General features: G+C 36.1%; 1 protein-coding gene across 2 annotated transcripts in view; it reads left to right on the plus strand.

The window, feature by feature from the left end:
- FBXO8 (F-box protein 8) overlaps positions 1-22047 on the plus strand; it is a 91094-nt gene that overhangs the window by 63327 nt on the left and 5720 nt on the right. For both annotated transcript variants that reach the window (XM_069574221.1, XM_069574220.1), the window contains 2 exons: positions 4128-4464; positions 6017-6143. In XM_069574221.1, coding sequence (XP_069430322.1) covers positions 4136-4464; positions 6017-6143 — 456 coding nt within the window. In that variant the 5' untranslated portion in view covers positions 4128-4135. The remainder of the gene's footprint in view (positions 1-4127; positions 4465-6016; positions 6144-22047) is intronic.

Below are 22047 nucleotides of genomic sequence, written 5' to 3' on the forward strand. Positions count from 1 at the left end.
CTGTTTGTCTTTTATTGATAAAAGTTAAGTTTGAACACTTGGTTAAATACTACCTGATTTCTTAATTTCTTTTTGTAATTAATGAGTAATGTATAGAGGCAGATACTTTGAGACTCTGTAAACTTTCCATTCTTTATCAAACTCCACATTCAGCACTCATTGATAATTCTTGCCTGAATTATTTTTTCTATGATGATAGTAAAATGATAATTTTTCTAACTCCATATTATTCAGGATTTTACTATAATGAAGAGCTTTGCTTTCGTCTGTATGTGTTTATTGATCATCAGTGCAGACTTACTCATGGATTCTTCTTTATGTGATAATTGGAGTATCATTCTATAAGTTTTATTACTAAAGTGAAAGTGAAAGTCATTCAGTATTGTCAAACTCTTTGCCATCCCATGGACTATGTAGTCCATGGAATTCTCCAGGCCAAAATACTGGAGTGGGTAGCCACTTCTCCAGGGGATCTTCCCAACCCAGGGATCAAACCCAAGTCTCAGGTCTCCCACATGGTAGGCGGATTCTTTACCAACCGAGCTACAAGGGAAGTCCAAGAATACTGGAGTGGGTAGCCTGTCCCTTCTCCAGCAGATCTTCCTGACCCAGGAATTGAACCAGGGTCTCCTGCATTGCAGGCAGATTCTTTACCAACTGAGCTATCAGGGAGCTATTTATTATTGTTTATTATATAAAGAGCTATTTATTAACAAAGGGCTCATCATTTTCACTCTGTAAAAATATGGTTTTGTCAAAACAAATGAGCTAACATTTTATAATTATCTGTGAAGTGAACTTTATATGTAATATTTAATATACCAGCCTTTTGAACTGTGTGTATTACTATTATAGTATATATAAATTATCACCTTAAATATGACAAAACCAGAGCTTAGACTGTATGTGTGTGTTAGTCGCTCAGTCATGTCCAACTCTTTGCGACTCCATGGAATTTCCTTCTGGAGTGGGTTGAACTGGAGTGGGTTGCCATTTCCTTCTCCAGGGGTCTTCCCAACCCAGGGATCAAACCCAAGTCTCCTGCGTTGTGGGCAGGTTCTTTACTGTCTGAGCCACAGGGGAAGTAAATTCCCCAGAGTCCTGTAAGTGCTGACCAATGGAGTCAGGACTTGAACTCAAGTGTCTGTTCAGCGTCAGAGTCCTTAATACCATGCTCCCTCTGTGACGTGCTTCACAACTTCTGCAATGGATCTCATGTCTTTTTGAGTTTAATCACTTTTCTGACAGTTTCATCCACATGCCACACACCTGTTACCCTAAGGAAGACTGGGAGTAGGATGGAACACTGTGGACACCCTTTCCTTTCTCCAAAGGAGAAATTTATGATATTAATCCTTCTCAAGTGATTTATCATGCTGCGTCTTCCCCCGAATCCAGAACTGCTTTAAAGGGAAAAAGACATCCCACAATGGTAATTTGCAATATTATTTAGCAGTAGAAGATGCAGTTTTCTTTGTCTGAATCATGTGTATAATGTGCCTCAAACCTCCACCCTCCCCATTAACTTTTTTTTAATCCTAAGAACCATCTTCTGGCTTTACCTCTTTTCTACCTGCTGGATGCTTTCTGAGTCCCTTTATCCAGTGCTCTATTTAAATGATCCCATTTAAGTCCAGAGCCTAGGGAAATCACCCTGATTCTGCGTTCCCTAGCAACATCCCTGAGAAGAATAACAGCTGCCTAACCATATGCCACCATAAAGAGGTAGGGAAGTACATACAAATTGACATTAGATGCCTTAAATCTCCAGACTTCAGACATCATAGTCATCATATTTGATTATTTACCTTTGGTAGTGCAAGTGCAAAAGAGAAGAATAAATAAAATTATCTAAAGTGACAACAGATATACTGTGGATGAGCTTAGCAATCAATTCAATTTCTAGATATGTTCTTGCTAAGATCAGCAGAGAAATGGCTATGATAAAATTTTTTAAATGTTTATGAGTCTTGTGTCAAAATTAAGCTGTACTTATGTTGTAATATGACAGCATATTTAAACCTTAAGGAAACTTAAAGTTCTGTCCAAGTTTTTTGTTGATATTCTGTACTTTTTTCATTGTTAATTTATTGTCCATGGTTTTGCTTCTTCCAGAATGTCTTATAATTGAAATCACACACACAATGTAGCTTTTTCAGATCAGCTGCTCTTACTTAGTAATATATATTTAAGTTTCTTCTGTATCTTTTCATACCTCATTTCTTTCTAGCACTAAACATTCCTTTGTCTGGATATATCACTGAATTTATCCACTCACCTACTCAAGGACAATTTGGTTGCTTACAAGTTTTGGTAATTATGACTAAAGCTACAGGTCCATGTGCAGGTTTTTGTATGAACATGAGTTCTCCACTTATTTGGGTAGATACCAAGGAGCATGAATGCTGAAGCATATGGTAAAAGCATGTTTATTTTTGTAAAAAACTGTCAAACTGTCTTCCAAAGTAACTGTATTGTTTTTGAGTTTCCACATCTTTCCAGTATTTGGTGTTATCAGTTTGGGATCTCAATCATTCTGATAGAAAATAAGAATTTAATTATTATAGCTTAAGTACTACTTTAGGAACTGCTACCATAATGGTAATATGTGTTATAAGGAGGAAAAGTTACTACCTTTTTTAGTTTCTTTGCAAAAATACATTTTCCTACATTTAAAAATTATTAATATGTTCCTTCTCTCTTTACCTCCCCCTTCCTCCCCCTACCCCACCCAATCTCTTTATAGCTTAAGCTTTTGGATTTCCAAGGACGAAGAGTGAAAAATTATCCTGGACTGTTTTTCCTGTTTTAATCAACAAGTAGTCATTATCCAAATAATAGCCAACAATTCAGTAAATATACATGCTTTTTTAAATATTGAAAAAATAGCCTTTGATCTTCTTTCAAATTCCACTCAGTTTTCAAATTTATTTGAAATATTTCCATTTTCAAAAATTATTCCTGATAATTTTCAGAATTTCTGGTCACCAGTAGTCTGGGGGAGAGGTTGCTTTTTTATATTTTGATTACTACTCTTTATTGTAAACAGCCAATTAAAACAAAACCATATTTTAAGGTTAGATCATGCAATGAAATTTAATGATTTTGAACAAAAACCAGTTTCTTCCTCCAAACTTTTTGGGTTTTTAAAACAGGAATATTTTATTTGTAAAAGAAATCTTGGAAATAATTTTTTATGTTAGTTAAAAATACTTCCTGTTTTCATTTTTCTCAATGAATTTATTTGCCCTGGAAAAGTTACTTATTTGCAAAACCAAATGAAATGGAAAGGCTAGACCAGTAGCCTTCTAAATATTTGCATATGAGGAAGTCTGGTATTTGTAACAGATAAATGTAGAGCTGCTCTGGTGGGAGGTGGAGTGGAGGCAAGAGAGACTGGAGCACCCCCTCCCCTTCTGCCTTTTCCCAGGGACCTCTGAGGAGTCCATAGGACCATGTGGAGAAGAACTGGAAAATTGATTTTAAGATTTGTATTTAAAGCAGCAACAGAACCAAATAGTCATCACTGAGCTCTTTATGGTGGAGATCTAGGTGTCTAATTTATAAGGTTTCTGAATTAGACTTCAGGGCCTATGTTACATTTTATTACAGCCAACAACTTAAGAGCAGACTGGCAAGAATTAAACGAAAAGCCTGTTTCACAGCTGTTATGCATCTGGGAATTTGGTTAAAAGGGGCTAGCTTAGCTTAGCCTGGGTTGTGATAAAAAGCAGTGTGTAGGACCTTTTAAATGAAGTCCTGTGCTCTGATCAGAGTTATATTTAATACTGGCCCATAAGTCCACATAATTATAATTTTGTAAGAGTCTTTAGGACGTCAGTAACTTTTAAATCTTACCTTGTGAAAAATGATTGTGTCACCTGTGGATTTTAAAAGCAGTTAGCAAACCGAGATAAAGGTGATAATCAAACCAAATAGTTCTCCATATCCAAGTTTCATACTTACAATGTTCTGACTGTTCTTTGTAATTTGCTATTCCATTTAATATGTTTTAATGAGGCATGTTAATTCTGATAAACGAATGCTTCGTGTAGACCTGTCGTACTGCAGGGAAAGGTGGATTACTTTCTTAATGGAGCCTTACTCCATTCTGGCTTTTCTCCCAGGCTTGCAGATGGGTCAGGGGCTGTGGAGAGTGGCCAGAAACCAGCAGCTACAGCAGGAAGGCTACGGTGAGCAAGGCTACTTCAGCAGAGAGCAGAGCAGGAGGGTGGCTGCCAGCAACATGTCTCAAACCAGTCATCGCAAACACGTCCAGGGGGGCATTGACATATATCATCTTCTGAAGACAAGAAAGTCTAAAGAACAGGAAGGATTCATTAATTTGGAAATGCTGCCTCCTGAACTAAGCTTTACCATCTTGTCCTACCTGAATGCGACCGACCTCTGCTTAGCTTCTTGCGTTTGGCAGGACCTGGCCAATGATGAACTTCTCTGGCAAGGGTAAGTTCAACTCACCATATTTGACCCAGATATCTCTAAGTATAACCTTGCCTAAATGCTTTTTTTTTTTTTGGAGGGTGGAGTGCTGCTTTTTTCCATTGTAATATTCCCATCAAACTTAATTTATGGTCCTATATTTGAACTTTGTAAAAAAAAAAAGTTTATTTCTATGCTTATCAGAACTCAGTCAGAATATAGTTTTCATTTGGGATTTAAATCTAGATTGTTCATTTCTAAGAGAAACGCTTCCTTTATGCCTATATCTCTGACTCTTGATTTTTTTTTCCTTGATAAATTTAAAGGCTGGCTTTTTGGTTTTTAATTTAGGAGAGGTTCTGTTGCCTTTACATAGCTTAGTAATAAAAGTCAAAAGCTATGGGAATAGAGTAAAGAGGCTGTTAAAATATTGATAATTTTCTAAACAAGTTACTAAACTCCCTGTTGCAGAATCATCTCATTTGGCTGGGGAAAAAAATGCAATGATATAAATTAACTATGAAGAAGATATTCCCATGTAAAAGTGAATATTCTACCCTCTTTCCTCAGAAATTTTGATGTTACAGGCTGAGATAGTAACTTTCTTATTTTCCTGTAAGCTCGCTCTCTCTCTCTCTCTGTGCGTGTGTGTGTAAAAGAGAGAAAAGAAGGAAATTTGGAAGTTTGAGTCAAAAATCAATAATATCAGAAAGTGAAACTATGGTATCCATCCAGAATTTCTAGGAATTGTAACAAGATGAAAGGTTAGCTTTCAAATAATAACCAGTAGCTAATGCCCTTGAACAAAATTGGAAACAAGTGTCCCAATGTGTATTAATAGAAACAGTGTGTTTTGAGGTATTTTAAGTATTACAGATTTTGTAAAAAAGTCATGTTTAGCTCTGATAGTAAAGAACCAGTGTTTTAAAGCAATATCCTAACATATACTAATCTTAATGTTGCAACTTTTCATTTAAGTATTAAAGTTACAGCATTACAGTTTCTCCCTCTGTCCAGCAGTTCCCCCATCCCCCACTGAGTTATATTTCACAATGGAGCACATAATTGTTTAATTCTGTTTAGACTCTTGGTTAGTACTGCAAGCTTGAGAGTAAGTTCCTTTGATTCAGATCCTGCCTCTACACAAATTAGCTGTGTGACCATAGGCAGCTTTTTTTATGGTGTCTGTGTTTATCTGTAGTGCCAAATCATAGGATGGTTGTAAAAATTAAGCAAATTAATACTATTACAATGCTTTAAATAGTGCCTGACATCTGTTAAGCACTTGGTAAATGTTAGCTGTTATCATTGTCATCATTAATGTTTAACTTCAGTGGGACTCGAATATTACTAATCTTTTTAATTCACATTTATTAAGTGTCAGAATTTGAAGATGTTTGTCTGTTTTACTCTAGTAAATAAATAAAACAAGCATAAAATTAAGCAGTTTATACTTCAGAGCTGTAAAATCCAATTTTATATCATTTCATATCACTGTTTTATCATGTATTACATCTTTAACTTAGAAGATTCAATCTGGTCATGTTTTCTCATTTGACTTTTATCATACTTCCAGGCTGTGTAAATCCACTTGGGGTCACTGTTCCATTTACAACAAGAACCCACCTCTAGGATTTTCTTTCAGAAAATTGTACATGCAGCTGGATGAAGGCAGTCTCACCTTTAATGCCAACCCAGATGAGGTAAGTGAAGAATTTGAACATTTGTAACTGTTGAACTTAATTGCTCCAACATAATACATTTGCAAGTAAAATTATAAGTCTCTGAACATGACTTTTGAATCACTGTGAAGCCCAGTATTTGGAGTAATTGCTGTATGACTCAGTCATTTCTTTCTTCCTTACTGTGTCAAGTACAAATCTTGCTATCTGCTCACTCTGTATGGCAGCTTCCATGACGCACACGCAGCCATCGCCTACATTTGGTTGAGATACCACTACATTATCAGTTGAGAGCACAAAATATATTCATCAGACTTTATCTGCAGCATTTTCTTCATTTCCTCATTTCCACTTCGTTATGATTATCAGAGGATACAAAGGATATTTTTCTAGTTCGTGATACATCAAAATATCTTTAAATAATGCCTTTAAAAATCTTAATCCCATGATAACATAGAAACAACTTATAGATTGTTATAAAAATTGCATAATTTTGCATTAATTCTCTGATTTTTTTCCTTAAGACAATAAGCAAATACAAATAAAGAAGAGAGAGAGTGGGAGAATCAAAAAGAACTTCTTGAAATGAATTAATTATTTAATCATTTCTTAAGATATGAGTGATCAAAATATGAAGACAGTTCTGTTGCTGGCTCCCCTTCTCCCCTATTCTTATTTCAATATATTCTGGAAAAGTTCAGATTTGTAGAAATGTTTCCTATTCTTATAAATCTAATAGAAATTGTGTAACACTCAGAACTATGACTTTTGGGTGGATCATTTAAGTCTTAGCCCCACGAATACAGCAAAGTATATATGTTATAAAGCAAATATGTTATAAAGAACAGATATGTTATATTTGTTCTCTTCTTTCACCACTTTTATTTTCAATGAATAGAAGACATACTTTTAATGAAAGTAGAATGATTTATTAGAAGTTAAAGCTCAAAGTATACATTTAAAACCAGTATAATATTGATGTTGTCAGTTTAAACAGGCATATGACTAGTGTTACAATAAGAAATATTTTGCATTAGTATCTTGAGTTATTCGAATGATGATTACTAGAAAATTGAGGCAGAGGGATATGGTGTTTTACTCTAGATATGTGGGAATCAGGAAAGGCAGCTATAACAGGCCTGTCTTATTAGGACTAATTTATCACGTCATGCTGGCTCCAGTCATGAATTATGCCAATGTTGAGCAAAACTGTCATCCCCAATTCATATCAGTTGCAAATATTACATTCTAAGGAAAGTGTAACTTGGTAAGTACTGAGTTGTAGCTTTTCAAAGTCAGAAAAGTTGGATGTAATTGCTCATATTGATTATGGTAAGTAGTCATTCCTTGCTAAAAGAGAACCATTTTTAAAATAAATTATAAAGCATCCTTTTTATGCAAAAATGAAACTATAGATAGGTCCTTATATACTAGAATATTATATGGGTAGTTTTAAATATCTAAATGGGAAAAGTTAGATGTCAAAATATGTTTCCATCTTTGCAGCTACATATATCAGACTGTAGAGTTCTTTTGTACCTCCTCTAGAGTGTTTGGAGGGGTCAGAGAAAAGAGGTAAGATTAAAGTCCTCTTTATCTGACAATAAACTATAAAAGTCAAATGTTTGCTTAAAGAGGGGATTCAAGTTACTAATTAAAAATAAGATTTTTAGATCTTCAGATTTTTACTTATCCATCCTACCTCCCATTGTTATTGAGAGTTGGCTGTATTTTCTTTCTTTTACTCCCTGACCTGATTCAAAGATATCCTGGAGCATTCCAGAAGTATTGAATTCACTGTTCTGAAAGGGGCACATACTGTTGTCAGGGAGCATGGAACTAAACCATTCAAAGTGACTTTGGTTCCAGAATTCTGCTTCTGTACTTTTATGAACATCACCCAGGCTCTCAGCAAGCAGCTGTTGCCTAATAACAAAATCTGATTCTCTCTTTACCAGAGTACCCTTAGGACATAAGTAGGCATGGAAGGACATTGAACTACACTTGTAGGTGCAGGGAAATGAGGAGAAGTATATTTTAATTAATATTCTACACTTGCTTTCATTGACTGATAAATAATCAATGTCAGTTTGGTTGTTTAACCAACGAAAATATAATCAAAAGAGCATCCTAGTAGATGTTTTTATATAGAACTCACCTACATGAGTCATATTTCAGCCAGGTCTTAGAATGACTCTTGCCATGATTTTTTAGTGCTAGCAATCAGAAAGTACCTATGGAGGTTGATTATTTTTTCCCCCTCACTGGAGCACTGTCATCAGATGTATTATTTGGGTTTATTTAAGCCTGAGAAGTAAATTAATTACGTTCGATGTTATGTTTAAATGTAAGCGGTGTTTATTTTAAGTACCTGAGATAAGATGTATATAATTGTTCAGTATTGTAATAAATCTACTTTTCCATAATTTCTAGTTCTGTACTTAACATTTTGATAGCAAGCATCATTAAAATATTATAAAAATAAGAATACTTACAGCCACAGGGAGCAAGATTCTCCAAAGGACATCGTTCATGTCACGGATATGGGTAACCAAACTCCACAGCAGCTGCTGGCAGTGGCTCATGGGGTGGGGGAGAACTTCTGCACAGTTTGTGGTACGATTGTCTAGCACGCTGCTGTTATATGCATGACGTTGTGATCTCAGCTGTATGTAAAGTCTTGATCTTGTGCATGAGCTTGTGTACCTTGTGGCAGGTGACCACATTCTAGTAAAGGAATGTGCTAAAAACCATCTGTTTATATTAGGCCATATTTTCCCTGCATGTACAAGTTACGTGTGTGATTTTATTCCCCAGCATTATTATAATAAAGTAATTTTACTTATAAACCAGTAACTTATTCCACTGAATAATAAATGTTTTCTTGACATAGTTATTTGTAAATTTAGAGGCTGAAATTGGTAGTGAACATGGTTTAACTTTATGTTATAGGCTTATTTTTGTTTCTGTATATGTTTATAAATTTTTAAAATAATATCCTCATTAAAGTGAAGTCACTCAGTCATGTCCGACTCTTTGCAACCCCGTGGACTGTAGCCCACCAGGCTTGTCTGTCCGTGGAATTTTCCAGGCAAGAGTACTGGAGTGGATTGCCATTTCCTTCTCTAGGGGATCTTCCTGATCCAGGGATCAAACCTGGGTCTCCCGCATTGCAGGCAGACGCTTTACCGTCTGAGCCATCAGGGAAGCACCAATATCCTCACTGGGGTCAGGTAAAGAAGTCTTTTTAAACACTATATAAGCACATTTTTCCTGTGTTCATGTAGAAAGGGCCACATGCATACAGTTATATGTATTTTATTGGACAGATCTGGGATAAAATCTATTATAAGAAACATTTTAAATTTTACCTACGCATATATTTTAGATGTAAATGTGTAAGCAAATTATTTTCAAGGGATCATCTTTTTGTTGTTGGACCAGGTAAAATATAAACAGGAAATTTGGAGGAGTTCTCCATTATAGAAAAGGACTTGGGTGTTTGTACTCAATTTTTACATTGTCTCATGTATAAAATCTTACCTTTTTGTTCCAATATACAGCACCAAAATGTTCATTGCCATGACTTCATACCATAGAAGCAGTGATGAACAGTAACTATTTTCCTGGAGGTAGAAAACTCTGATATCATCAGGAAGTACACATTTCCCAAATGTATTTTTTGGAATAATTATTCCACAAGATAATGGACACAGTCAAGAGATTTCCCAAGTCTAATAAATTTGATCATGATAAGTTACAATTAGTTGGCTTATTTAAAGAATAACTTTTCAAAGACTTTATAATATATTGATGCCCATTGTGAATATCTAAGAGGAAAGTGTTGTGAGTGAGTTTTTTTGTCATAGTCTCTTTTTGGCGAGGTGGGGTGGAGGGCTATAAAGTAACATTCTGGGGAACACATTCTGAGGTATGCTAGGGTAGATTATCTGTAGTCTTAACTCTGTGTGAATGTGTTTCTAAATGAATTAATAAACCTGGATTAAATGATGGAAATACCCTATTATTCACTGACAGCTATATGATGTTTGTTTTATCTGTAATCTCCTTTCCTATTTAAAGTCTATGGATCTATAAGTTTTTGTTCTCTTTCCTTTGGTCTGATGGTCTGATAGTATTAATTACAATAATAATAATAATAAAACAGAGTTGAGTCTAGACAACCAAGAGTTTTATTCATGTTCTATATTTTGATTGTAGTCAAACATGTTAAGTGTGGAAAATTAAGGGTAGGACATCAAACCTGTTAGCAATATTGTATTCAAATAACTACCTCTAGACACTGATTAAGTACTTGTGTCAATAACTTGGAACAGATCATTCATCAGCATACCCTTGGTGTCTCATTCTCTACACTAACTCTGTTAAATCTCCTGAAACAGGGGTATTCCCAGGGAAGATTGACAGGCCACAAAAGATGCTTTTTAGTTTGGCAAATGTGCCGCTTTTTGGGGTTTTATCCCAGCTCTGCAGGCCTTGAAGTTTGACTTTATCTTTTCACTGAAGTTAGAGCAGTCTCTCAGGAATAAACTTAAGCCATATAGTAGAACCTGAGCCAGTTTGACAGTCAGATGGGTGTACTTTAAACAGTGCCTCATAGCACAGAGAGAGAATGCCTAAGCTCTTAGCTAATGTCACAAACTAAAATGTGTCTAGGAATGATTGGGTCCTCACTCCCCTTCACTGTGCTGCTCTACTCAGTACCACATTTTATGATGTACCTTTAGTACCCACTTTCCCTGTATGGTTCATCTAGGTGTTTTTGGCTTGAAAGAACAAAGACCCTAATAATGGTTTAAGCTGTATAAATTTATTTGCTTCAGAAGACACCCAGAATGGGTATCCCAAAGTTGTTTCAGTGATACAGTGGGAGCTCAATGTGTTGACTGGCTACCACTACTCAAGGCATCACATTCTCATATGAAAGTACCCTCAGCACAAAGATCAGCGGCAAACTCCTCAAATTCCTTATGCTGATTAAGGAGAAAAAATTCTTTTCTGGAGCCTTCAGTATGCTTCTGCTCATGTCTTATGACCCAAACTGAATCACATGAACACCTCTAGACCAGTGGAGAACAGAAGAGAAAGGGTTATGCAATTGGCTTAGACTTAACATGATTTAGAAACTGTGGCTGAGATGCTAGAAGCAGTGAAAGAGCAAAACGGCCTTTGAGCAGGCTTCCAAGAGTCTGCAGCAGTGTTTTCACTAGTGAGCCACTCGAAAAATGTGTGATTCTGCTTCCCTTGTTCCTGGGGCTTTGCTGGTTTAGAGACATTAATAGTCAAGGCAAGAGTATCGACACCAGAGACACAACAATTCAAATTGCTTACAGAGACCACCCTCTTGCTGTTTTAGGTCCTCCTGCCACTGAACAAGTAGACCTAAAGGGAGGAAGAAAAGGTACAAGCGTAGATAATTATTCTGTGGTTGAAGTGACTATACTTAATTACCAGAAGGCAATAGTTACTGCTACACAGTGTGGAAAAACGAAAGAATATAAGCAGAACTCAGGAGAGTTCCTTCCAGTTCCACTATTGTGAAAGTTATTTTTTTTTAAATCCCTATAGTCCTAAATGGGTAGGATTTAAATCCCATCACTTAGATACCTCACTAGATAAAGGCCCTCAACAGCCAGCTCCATTCTTCAGGAGTTGAGTATAGATTATCGCAAGCTAATCATGTTGCTTTCATTCCCTTTGGCTTCCATGACATCCATGTAATGCAGTGCCAACCTATGAGATTGGAAGAAAGAATACTGTGTGCTGTCTGTGCACACGTGTACTTCTGGACATGGGTGTATAGGGATGGAGTGATAGAAACACCTCTGACCACCTTGCAGCCATATAGGTTGTTAACACACCCAGAAAGACACACTGGAAAGAAAGAATTGGGTCTGTGTTCTGTGTGTGAGCCTAAAAATCCTAGAGCCTTAGTAATTTGGGACTTCTTATACGAGGCAATAAATCACTGGACATTTTTTGAATTGAGGTTCCTGCTCTTTGTAGTTAAAACCTACTAATGCTACATAATCATCATCACCCAAACTCATAGGAGTTTGACATGTAATTCTGAGCCAAGTTTTTTCAGAAAAAATAGACATTGCTGGTTCTCATTAGCAAATTAATTTTATCTTCAGTTTGCTGATGAGAATTTATTTAGAGCAAAAAGAGCTTGTTGACAATGAGAGGAATCCCTTACCATATATACCTTCTCTATAAAAAAATATATATATACTCAAAAGACCTAAAATGCTCTCATTCATTAGCAAAATCTCTTTACCTTGATCATCGTTAGAGTCAAAGTACAAAAAAACTCTGCCTTTCAGACACTGAATATTAATTAACCTCTGTCTAGATAACTTAATAACCTTCTACCTGGTACAGCTAGTCAAGTCATACTAAACTAAAGTTAGTCATACATAACTAAGCATTTAGTCATACTAAACGTTAAAACTGTCTTAAGGGCAACATGATGTATATGTCGGTATGTGCGTATGTATGTATGTTTCTGTCTGTTTCAACCGGATCTGTCATGTGTTGGTTTTGTCTGGTGTCTACTAGGTCAACTTTATTTTACACTTTGTCCTGACCCTACTGTATCTTTGACCATCCTCCCATACCCTCCCCTGTCATTCCCACACGTGGTTTAGAATCAGTCTGCAGAAGGACATTTATAGACTTGGCATAAACCTTTCAGAAGCTTCAGAGAAAATTAGTTTCCCAGGCCCCTTTCTAGTCTGTATCTAATTGAAAAAGATTCAGGACTAGAGTATTCCATAGTTTATTCATCACCCAAACCACCTGATGGGCTTTGCTTTTGTTTTCCTCTGTATGTTACGTCGCTCAGTTGTGTCCAACTCTTTGCGACCCCATGGACCATGCAGTCCGTGGAATTCTCCAGGCCAGAATACTAGAGTGGGTAGCCTTTCCCTTCTCCAGGGGATCTTCCTGACCCAGGAATCAAACTGGGGTCTCCTGCATTGCAGGCACATTCTTTACCAACTGAGCTATGAGAGAAGCCCTCTGTATGTTATAGGAAGTACTAATTTGCTACTGGAATAAAAGCATACTGAAATTAATGCACAGTGTACTGAGGACTAAGAATTAGAGGAAAGAATAAAATTAGTATATTTTAATTAGAATATTTTTGACACCACAGCACTCATACTTCATATTTTAAAATAGGAAATGCTAAAAATTAGGGAGATTTTTTTCGTTGTATGAATTTAGTTACCAATTTAGATAAATGTTCCTAGAAACTGCAGTATTGTATTTATAGTTTAAATACATTTCCAAGAAAATTCTGTTTGTCTTTTATTTCCTAATTATACCCTATCTGACCAGCTTGACACCTCTCCAGTGTTCTTCTTTATCTGATGTAATCACAGTTTCAGTGAAACTTGACATCGCTTTCTAGATTTAAGTTCCCAGCTTTACCATTAGAAGTAGTTGTCTCCCCTGAATGTCTTTCCTGAATTTGAAATTGTTGCTACCAGTGTCACAGTAGATGTCACTCAAATATGACGGCTTTATCAGAAATTGAAAGGACAATATTTCCTCAATTATTGGATATCATCAGTTGCACACCATCTATCAATTTAATTGCAGCTTTGAAATATGGAAGTATTAAAGAAACACTATGCATTTTCAACCAGCTAGTTATAGTGTACATTTATCCATAAGATTATGTAACGTTTTTCCCTTTCATAAGATTTTTAGAGATACCTTCTATATAATAAAAGTCTTAAGATCTTTCTGAACCACTTATTAGCAAAAATATAAATATAATTAAATATATCATTAGAATGACATGTCGCTTTTTATTTTTGGAATAGTGATTTCAACCTTTATGAGTTTATAATTTGAGGTGTTTATGGTGCACCTATCTAACTCATAGGTTTTAGATATACTTTTTTTTCTTTTTTATGTTACAATTGTCTTTTCTCCCCGCTGTTTGAATTATATAATCCTTATAAGTTTACAGCTTCTCTTGAAAGTTACCTGGAAGCTTTATACAGAAAGAGTTGAGCATTCATTCAACAGATATTTATTAAGTATCTCTGCCCTTCCTAGGCATATAACTTTGGCCTCTGGCAAATTATTTACACCTTCTGTGCTTCAATTTCCCCAACTCCAAAATGGGAATAATAGTAGTATGTATATCATGGAGGTGTCATGAAGATTTAATGAAATAGTATGTGTTAAATGCTTAGTGCTCACCAAACTGTAGCTTTATTTTATACTAGAAGCACAACTGCACACACCATAGTATCAGCAGCAGGTACTGCTCTAGGCTTAGGGGTTCTTTGTCTCCTGGAACTTTTCAGTTGTAGTAGATAAATATTTTACACCTGAGTAATGGTCCTTCATCAAGTATGTATCAGAAATACCAGCATCTTCCAGCTTTAGATAGTGATAAACTTTGCCTTTAATTTTGTTTTCTGACATGTGATGAGCAGTTTTTGCATATTTTAATAATAGTGTTATTAACCAGTAACTTTTTGGTTCAATGGTAATGCTTAATCTTTTAAAAGACATTTTAAGCAATAAATCAAGGTATATACAGCATTATGCTCAAATTTAAACATGTTTGGCTGAAATAGTGGTAGGATGAACAGAGACTTCAGTTACATGGAAGAGTATGCACATGTGATGACAACAAAACTACCATTTAAACCCCAACTTCTCTAGTAATAAGATTTGGGTTTTTGAAAAATCTTTTTTTTTTTAATGTGCTTTTAAAAGTATTCATTTGTTCCCAGTCAGGAAAGCATTTAAAAAGTCTTGTTTATTTGAAAATTGCTTCAGAGCTGGTAAAATATATTTATAAATGTATATTCCAGATAATATAAAATTGTAAGTTTTATTTATCAAAGTCTGTCATTTAAATAGCTATATATGTATGTGTGTATGTGTATTTCTGTAAATGCGCATATGGCAAGTGAAATGTTTGTGTGTGATTTTTATAAAGCAGGAATTCTAGACATAACATTAGTGCTTAAATGTGTCACTTTGTCATTAGTTTGAAGTGTTAGTAACCATACCTTAACCTAATAGAGATTTATCTCCATATTTTGATTAATGCTATCTTTTTCTAATTTACAGACAGATTAGAGATAGCTTTTCTAGAAACTTACATAGCCTACCAGCAATTTTGTCAATATAATTACAATAATGATTGCTATATTTAACTTTTAGTAGTAATTTATCTCCTCTTAGGACAGAAAGCAAAGAAGAACTAAAGAGCCTCTTGATGAAAATTAAAGAGGAGAGTGAAAAAGTTGGCTTAAAGCTCAACATTCAGAAAACTAAGATCATGACATCTGGTCCCATCACTTCATGGGAAATAGATGGGGAAACAGTGGAAAACAGTGACAGACTTTATTTTGGGGGGCTCCAGAATCACTGCAGATGGTGACTGCAGCCAAGAAATTAAAAGACACCTAAGTCCTTGGAAGAAAAGTTATGACCAACCTAGAGAGCGTATTAAAAAAATAGAGTCATTCCTTTGCCAACAAAAGCCCAGCTAGTCAAGGCTATGGTTTTTCCAGTGGTCGTGTATGGATGTGAGAGTGGACTATAAAGAAAGCTGAGCGCCAAAGAATTGATGCTTTTGAACTGTGGTGTTGGAGAAGACTCTTGAGAGTCCCTTCGACAGCAAGGAGATCCAGCCAGTCCACCCTAAAGGAAATCAGTCCTGAATATTCATTGGAAGGACTGATGTTGAAACTGAAACTCCAATACTTTGGCCACCTAATGTGAAGAACTGACTCATTTGAAAAGACCTTGATGCTGGGAAAGATTAAAGGCAGGAGAAGACGGGGGCGACAGAGGATAAGATGGTTGGATGGCATCACTGACTCAACAGACATCAGTTTGAGTAAACTCCGGGAGTTGGTGATGGACAGGGAGGCGTGGCATGCAGTCCATGAGGTCACAAAGAATCAGACATGACTGAGGGACTGAACTGAAGTGAACTGAGTAATTTATCACTTTGGAAGTAACATCATCTTCATGCAGTGGTCTGTCCCAGTGATGGGTGTGACTCCTGGTGACTCTTAGAACTCACAGATACAGCTTGCTTTCTGTTTGAAGCTGTTAGAACCAATGAATAGGAACTTTGTAGTGTTATTTGAAACCTTAGACAACGAAGTTCATGTTATTTTTGTCTGATGGCATTGCTTTCTCTCCTATGAAAAAGAAACAGAGAGATCTGTCCTCCACCTCGCCTCCATTTTTCCTGGACTCCATTAGAGATGATTTTCCATTTTTCTTTTTATTTTCTTTGAACTATCCCTGCTTTTTTTGAGTTTCCTGTTGACATTTTCTAATAGCCACAAATAATTTAGGGTGTAGGTGTGACTGTTCTTAGCAGTTCCTCAGCATTGTGTACTTTCATGTACCAAAAGCCCTCCATAAATTGTTTTCGGAGACTGAGATCCTTGCCAACTCAAACAGGTCCATGAGTAAGCTGACTTCAATCCATATTCCATACTCATGACTTTTCATCATCTTCCAGACAGAATATGGGGTTCTGACCAATTCCAGTTAGAGAACGTTAAAAATTTGGTCAGAGCTTTTCCTTTAGTCTTTTCAATCTATTGATTAGATTAACGATAATTAAATTACCATGAGTAAAAGTATTGTGTGACATTTCTGAAGTTACATGCTGAAGGACAGTGTTGTACACCAGAGAGTGGCATAGCTAAACTTAGTGGGTAGAATGAAACGAAATGACAGCATAAAAACATGGATCCCTAGTTTTAAAACTTGCCCTTTAAGTAATCTTTATTTTACTTCAGCTAAAATACAAAGTGTTGGTATTTTAATTTGCAGAGTATATATCCCTAGAAGAATTTTTCCATTTTTCCTAGTGTTTTTTCCATTAACTATAGTGCCCATGTTCTCTAAATAAACAGGAAGAATGAGAAATTCTGTGCTGGCTAATATTAATAGATTTTACATTTTTATTGGCAATTATGATAGCACTAGAAAAAGGAAAAATAGTCAGAGCTGTCATCTTAGCCACTGCTGCTGCTATTTTCAAATAAGACAATGGGAATACTCTGACTGGGGGAAGGGCTTCCCCTGATGTGCTAATTTTTTTTAGAAATAATTAAAATTTTAAAATTAAAGCTTTTATAATATAATATCTTATTCTTATGTGTTTTTTGTATGAAAATGTTACATTTCAATTGCTCATTTCCCTGTGGTTAAAATGTACACTTGACTATTAATAGATCAGTTCCATATTGAAACAAAAATTAGAAATCTAGATTGAAGTATTTCATTTTATAAATATTTATTGTTAAAATTTAAGGATTGTTATTCTAAAAGTTTTCAAATGTCCTTTTAAAAAGGAAATCAAATGCAGTGTCCAGTTTGCTTTCTGTTGTAATGCTCAAAGGACAGATTTATTACCTGAAAAGTAGTAGCTGTAATACTTGTTTTTTACATTTTCTACAACAGCAAGTTTGAACAAAGCTAGTTAAAGCAAATTTTTTCACTAAATTTCTTTCCTAAGTTGTTCTTTAGGAAAACACATTAAAGATACTCCCTAGTATGTCAGTTTTGTTTTATTAGTAATTTTTTCTATTGATACCAACTGTTACACAATGTTTCTGCCAAGTGTCTGGGCCAATTGCCAGTACTTTCAGTACTAGTATTCAGCACTTAAAAAAATAAAATATTAAGACTTTATCATTTAAAGCAGTTTTAGGTTCACAGCAGAAGTCAGTACTTTACATGCCTAGTTTCCTAGAATTCACTTTGTCCCCAGATATATATTTTTTGGTTCTGAACATATATATAGTAGATTTTTGCCTTTGAAGTACACTATGGGTAATAATGATTTTATTTTTAAAAATAGAGAAAAACATGTCGCTCACTCAGTCACTCAGTCGTGTCCGACTCTGCGATCCCACGGACTGTAGCCTACCAGGCTCCTCCCTCCACAGGATGCTCCAGGCAAGAGTACTGCAGTGGGTTGCCATTTCCTTCTCCAGAAATAGAGAAAAACATGAGTTTAATATAATAGAAGAAAAGCAAAGGATGTATATCTTAAAACAGAAATGGCTGTGTGAAAGAGCCATTCTTACAGTAATAAGAAAATGGGGACTGAGCTTCATTCAACACATCGTTCTTCAGTCTGAATGCCTTCTTAATATTGGTTTTAGCTATTTGCAGATGTTTTCTTAACTTACTTGTTTTTGCTACCTAAATAAACCTTATGTCTAAACAACTTACCACTCTAATTATATTGTTTAAGTCTTGGTGCTGTCATTTGCATAATAAATTTTAGTGACATACTCCAGGGAGGATGCTTTACAGAATTTCTTGATATATATATGTATATAATCTTTGAATCACTGAAAGCATGTATTCTATTTAAAGCTTTAACATGAGATGAGATGAATTCACCTTAACTGCTCTTGGGTTTTCATTGCTGCTTACCGTTCCTTTTGTTTGTTCCTAATGGATTTCCTGTTATACCCTCCACCACTGTTGATAGAAATCTTTACCATTTTGCTCAAGGAGCCAAGAGTTTGCTCTTGTCCAACTCTTTCTGGATGGCTTATCTTCCCTAAAAAGAAAACCAACGTGCACTCTGTTTTTGTCTTTTAATGCTTTCTCCAAACACCTGTCTCTGAACCAGTACAGCCATCCTGTCCTCCAGGCTGAGAAAGTATCTTAGACCCCACCTGTATTTTCGATCCTTTCCCCTGTTCTCCTCTACTTGCAGCTCCAATTATGTCCTCTTACTTTTTTGCCATTAATTTTGCCATTTTTTTCTCCTATGGCAACCCATTCCATCTTATCTGGAGAATTCTTATCTGGAGAATCCCATGGACAGAGGAGCCTGATGGGCTACAATCCATGGGGTCACAAAGGATTGGATATGACTGAGCGACTAACACACACGTACTACTACGTTAAGTCAGTAGATTTGTATTCAATTTTCTCACCTTGCTCATGCCTCAGTTTTCTACTTTTCCCATTACTATGTGAAAAGGGACCCCTTGAAAGTCACTATTTTTATATATTCTTAAAGTGAAACTCTGACACTTGTTACTTTCTATCACTGAAAACCTAGCAGTATGTATCTTGGAGGGTAAGAAGTTCTAAGTTTCATCAGTTTAAATCAAACCACACACTGTTTATTTTCTTTGTGACACAGATGTCACAAGTCTTAACCTCTTCAGATGTCTCAATGTCTTAATCTTTTCTTCTTTCCTAAATAGCTTCATTTTTAGACCTAATATCTCTATCTCCCTTGGTTCTTCCTTATTTAACATTAAGTCTAACCTTCCTACAACCCACTCAGACCCTGGTTTCCTTTATTCGGATGATTCTAGTTTGTCAATATGTCCCATAAAACGCAACGCCCAGAATTGGACACTTATTTTACTATATCATGTGGATGATAATGAGCTACACCCTTCCTTTTTCTGGAAACTGTGTTAATTTAGACTAGTACTGGGTCATGATTTCCTTGCTACCTATAAGACACAGACTCACAGAAGCACATATCTATACTGCTGAGAGTTCTAGTCCTGATTAATAACTATCATTAATGCTATAGAGTCTAGCATATTCCTCTGTCTATGGAATTCTCCACATTACCTACCATCTGAGAAACCTGTATTCAGGAAGCAACAGATTGGTTGCTGACATGAAACAACAGACTGGTTCAAAATTGGGAAAGCAATACGTCAAGGTTGTATATTGTCACCCTGCTTATTTAACTTATGTGCAGGGTAAAAGTGAAAGTGAAGTCACTCAGTCATGTCTGACTCTTTGCGACCCCATAGACTGTAGCCTACCAGGCTCCTCCCTCCATGGGATTCTCCAGGCAAGAGTACTGAGAGTGGGTTGCCATTTCCTTCTCCAGGGGATCTTCCCGACCCAGGGATCGAACCCTGGTCTCCTGCATTCCAGGCAGACACTTAAACCTCTGAGCCACCAGGGTACATCATGTTAAATGCCAGGCTGGATGAAGCACAAGCTGGAATCAAGAGTACCAGGAGAAATATCAATAACCTCAGATACCCAGATGACACCATTCTTATGGCAGGAAGCTAAGAGGAACTAAAGAGCCTCTTGATGAAGGTGAAAGAGAAGAGTGAAAAAGCTGGCTTAGAACTCAGCATTCAAAAAATGAAGATCATGGCATCTGGTCCCATAACTTCATGGCAAATAGATGGGGAAAATGTGGAAACAGTGTCAGATTTCATTTCCTTGGGCTCCAAAATCACTGTGGATGGTGACTGCAGCCACAAAATTGAAAGACTCTTGCTCCTTGGAAGACTAGCTGTAACAAACCTAGACAGGGTATTAAAAAGCAGAGACATCACTTTGCTGACAAAGGTCCGTCTAGTCAAAGCTATGGTTTTTGCAGTAGTCATGTACGGTTATGAGACATGGACTATAAAGACAGCTGAGTACCAAAGAATTGATGCTTTTGAACTGTGGTGCTGGAGAAGACTCTTGGTGATAGAATCCTTTGACCAGCAAGGAGATCAAACCAGTCAATCCCTAAAGGAAATCCACCCTTTTGATTGATATCGGCACCATTCTGAAGCTGAAGCTCCGATTCTTTGGCCACCTGATGCGAAGAGCTGACTCACTGGAAAAGATTCTGATGCTGGAAAAGATTGAGGGCAAGAGGAAAAGGGGGTGACAGAGAATGAGTTGATTGGATAGCAATCACCAACTCAATAGACATGAGTCTGAGCAAACTCTGGGAGATAGTGAAGGACAGGAAAGCCTGGCGTGCTGCAGTTCATGGGGTCGCAACTTAGTGATTAAACAACACCTCCAATATGGCCTAGGGATTCTTCTGTAACATTCTTCTGAAACTATTTAAAAATCAACAATACTTATACATGTATTAAACAAATGTATAGTTACTCAACAGAGTTCATGCTGCAGTTTCTTTTGTATTTACTGCTTACAAAACAAGATAGTTTTGGATGGTTGCCAGCTTGCTTATTGAAGACAATTGTAATCTGGTCCTATGCGTTTTTATGTTGTGTCATCTCTTAACCCTTCACTCCAACAGCCCTTCTGAAGTAATCTTCCTTTCCAGAGGAATCCCAGGCTTGAAACTGAGGCTGTCTTTCCTCAAAACCAACAGTGCTACTGGTTTCAAGTTTGTGTTGCTGGTTTTCAGGATTGTGTTTAAAACCATCTGCTTCCTCCTCTGCGTTTAATTGATTTTGGAGAACTCAAGTGAGATTATATGTTAAATTTTCAAACATGTAGTCCATAGAAAGAGGAAATGACCAATAATTTTATGATGCGTGCATAAAGCAAATGCCAGTGTTTGTTTATAAGGGAGGAGCATCAAGCAATATTAAAAATGGCATATATCATATAATTAGAGAATTATATACTATTTAATAGATCACATTAGTTTTTTTACATTTTGTAAATTTTTAGAAAGTAAATTAGAATTAGTTTTGTATCTCTTAAATACTGATTTACAAGTAAGCTTGAATAAAGAACCTGTTCATTACTACTTAACTGACATGCCTTTGTCTTTGAATCACTTGGATTAAAATTAACACTGGAAATAACTTCTAATATTTTGTTACACTTTTTAAATGGATGAATTTTGGAAAAGAAATCAAACCTGACTTAATCTTGCTAAGTAGATTAATTAAATATACAGTCAACTCTCGATTGTTCAAACTAATGGAGGGAAGGATGGAAAACTCATTCCTATTTCCCTGGTTCCTACCCCCTCAGGCTATTGCTGAGAGCCTTACTGAAAACAGGTTCCTTGGCTTTCCTTTCCATCTTGACCATATTACATGCGCTAGCCTCCTATCCGGGTACAGTGCAGTCTGAAAGATGGCTTCCCACTGAGTTGACAGAGTCACATGTTCTCACACTTTGTTCT

This window comes from Ovis canadensis, chromosome 2 (genome assembly GCF_042477335.2).
Source record: "Ovis canadensis isolate MfBH-ARS-UI-01 breed Bighorn chromosome 2, ARS-UI_OviCan_v2, whole genome shotgun sequence".
Lineage (NCBI taxonomy): Eukaryota > Metazoa > Chordata > Mammalia > Artiodactyla > Bovidae > Ovis > Ovis canadensis.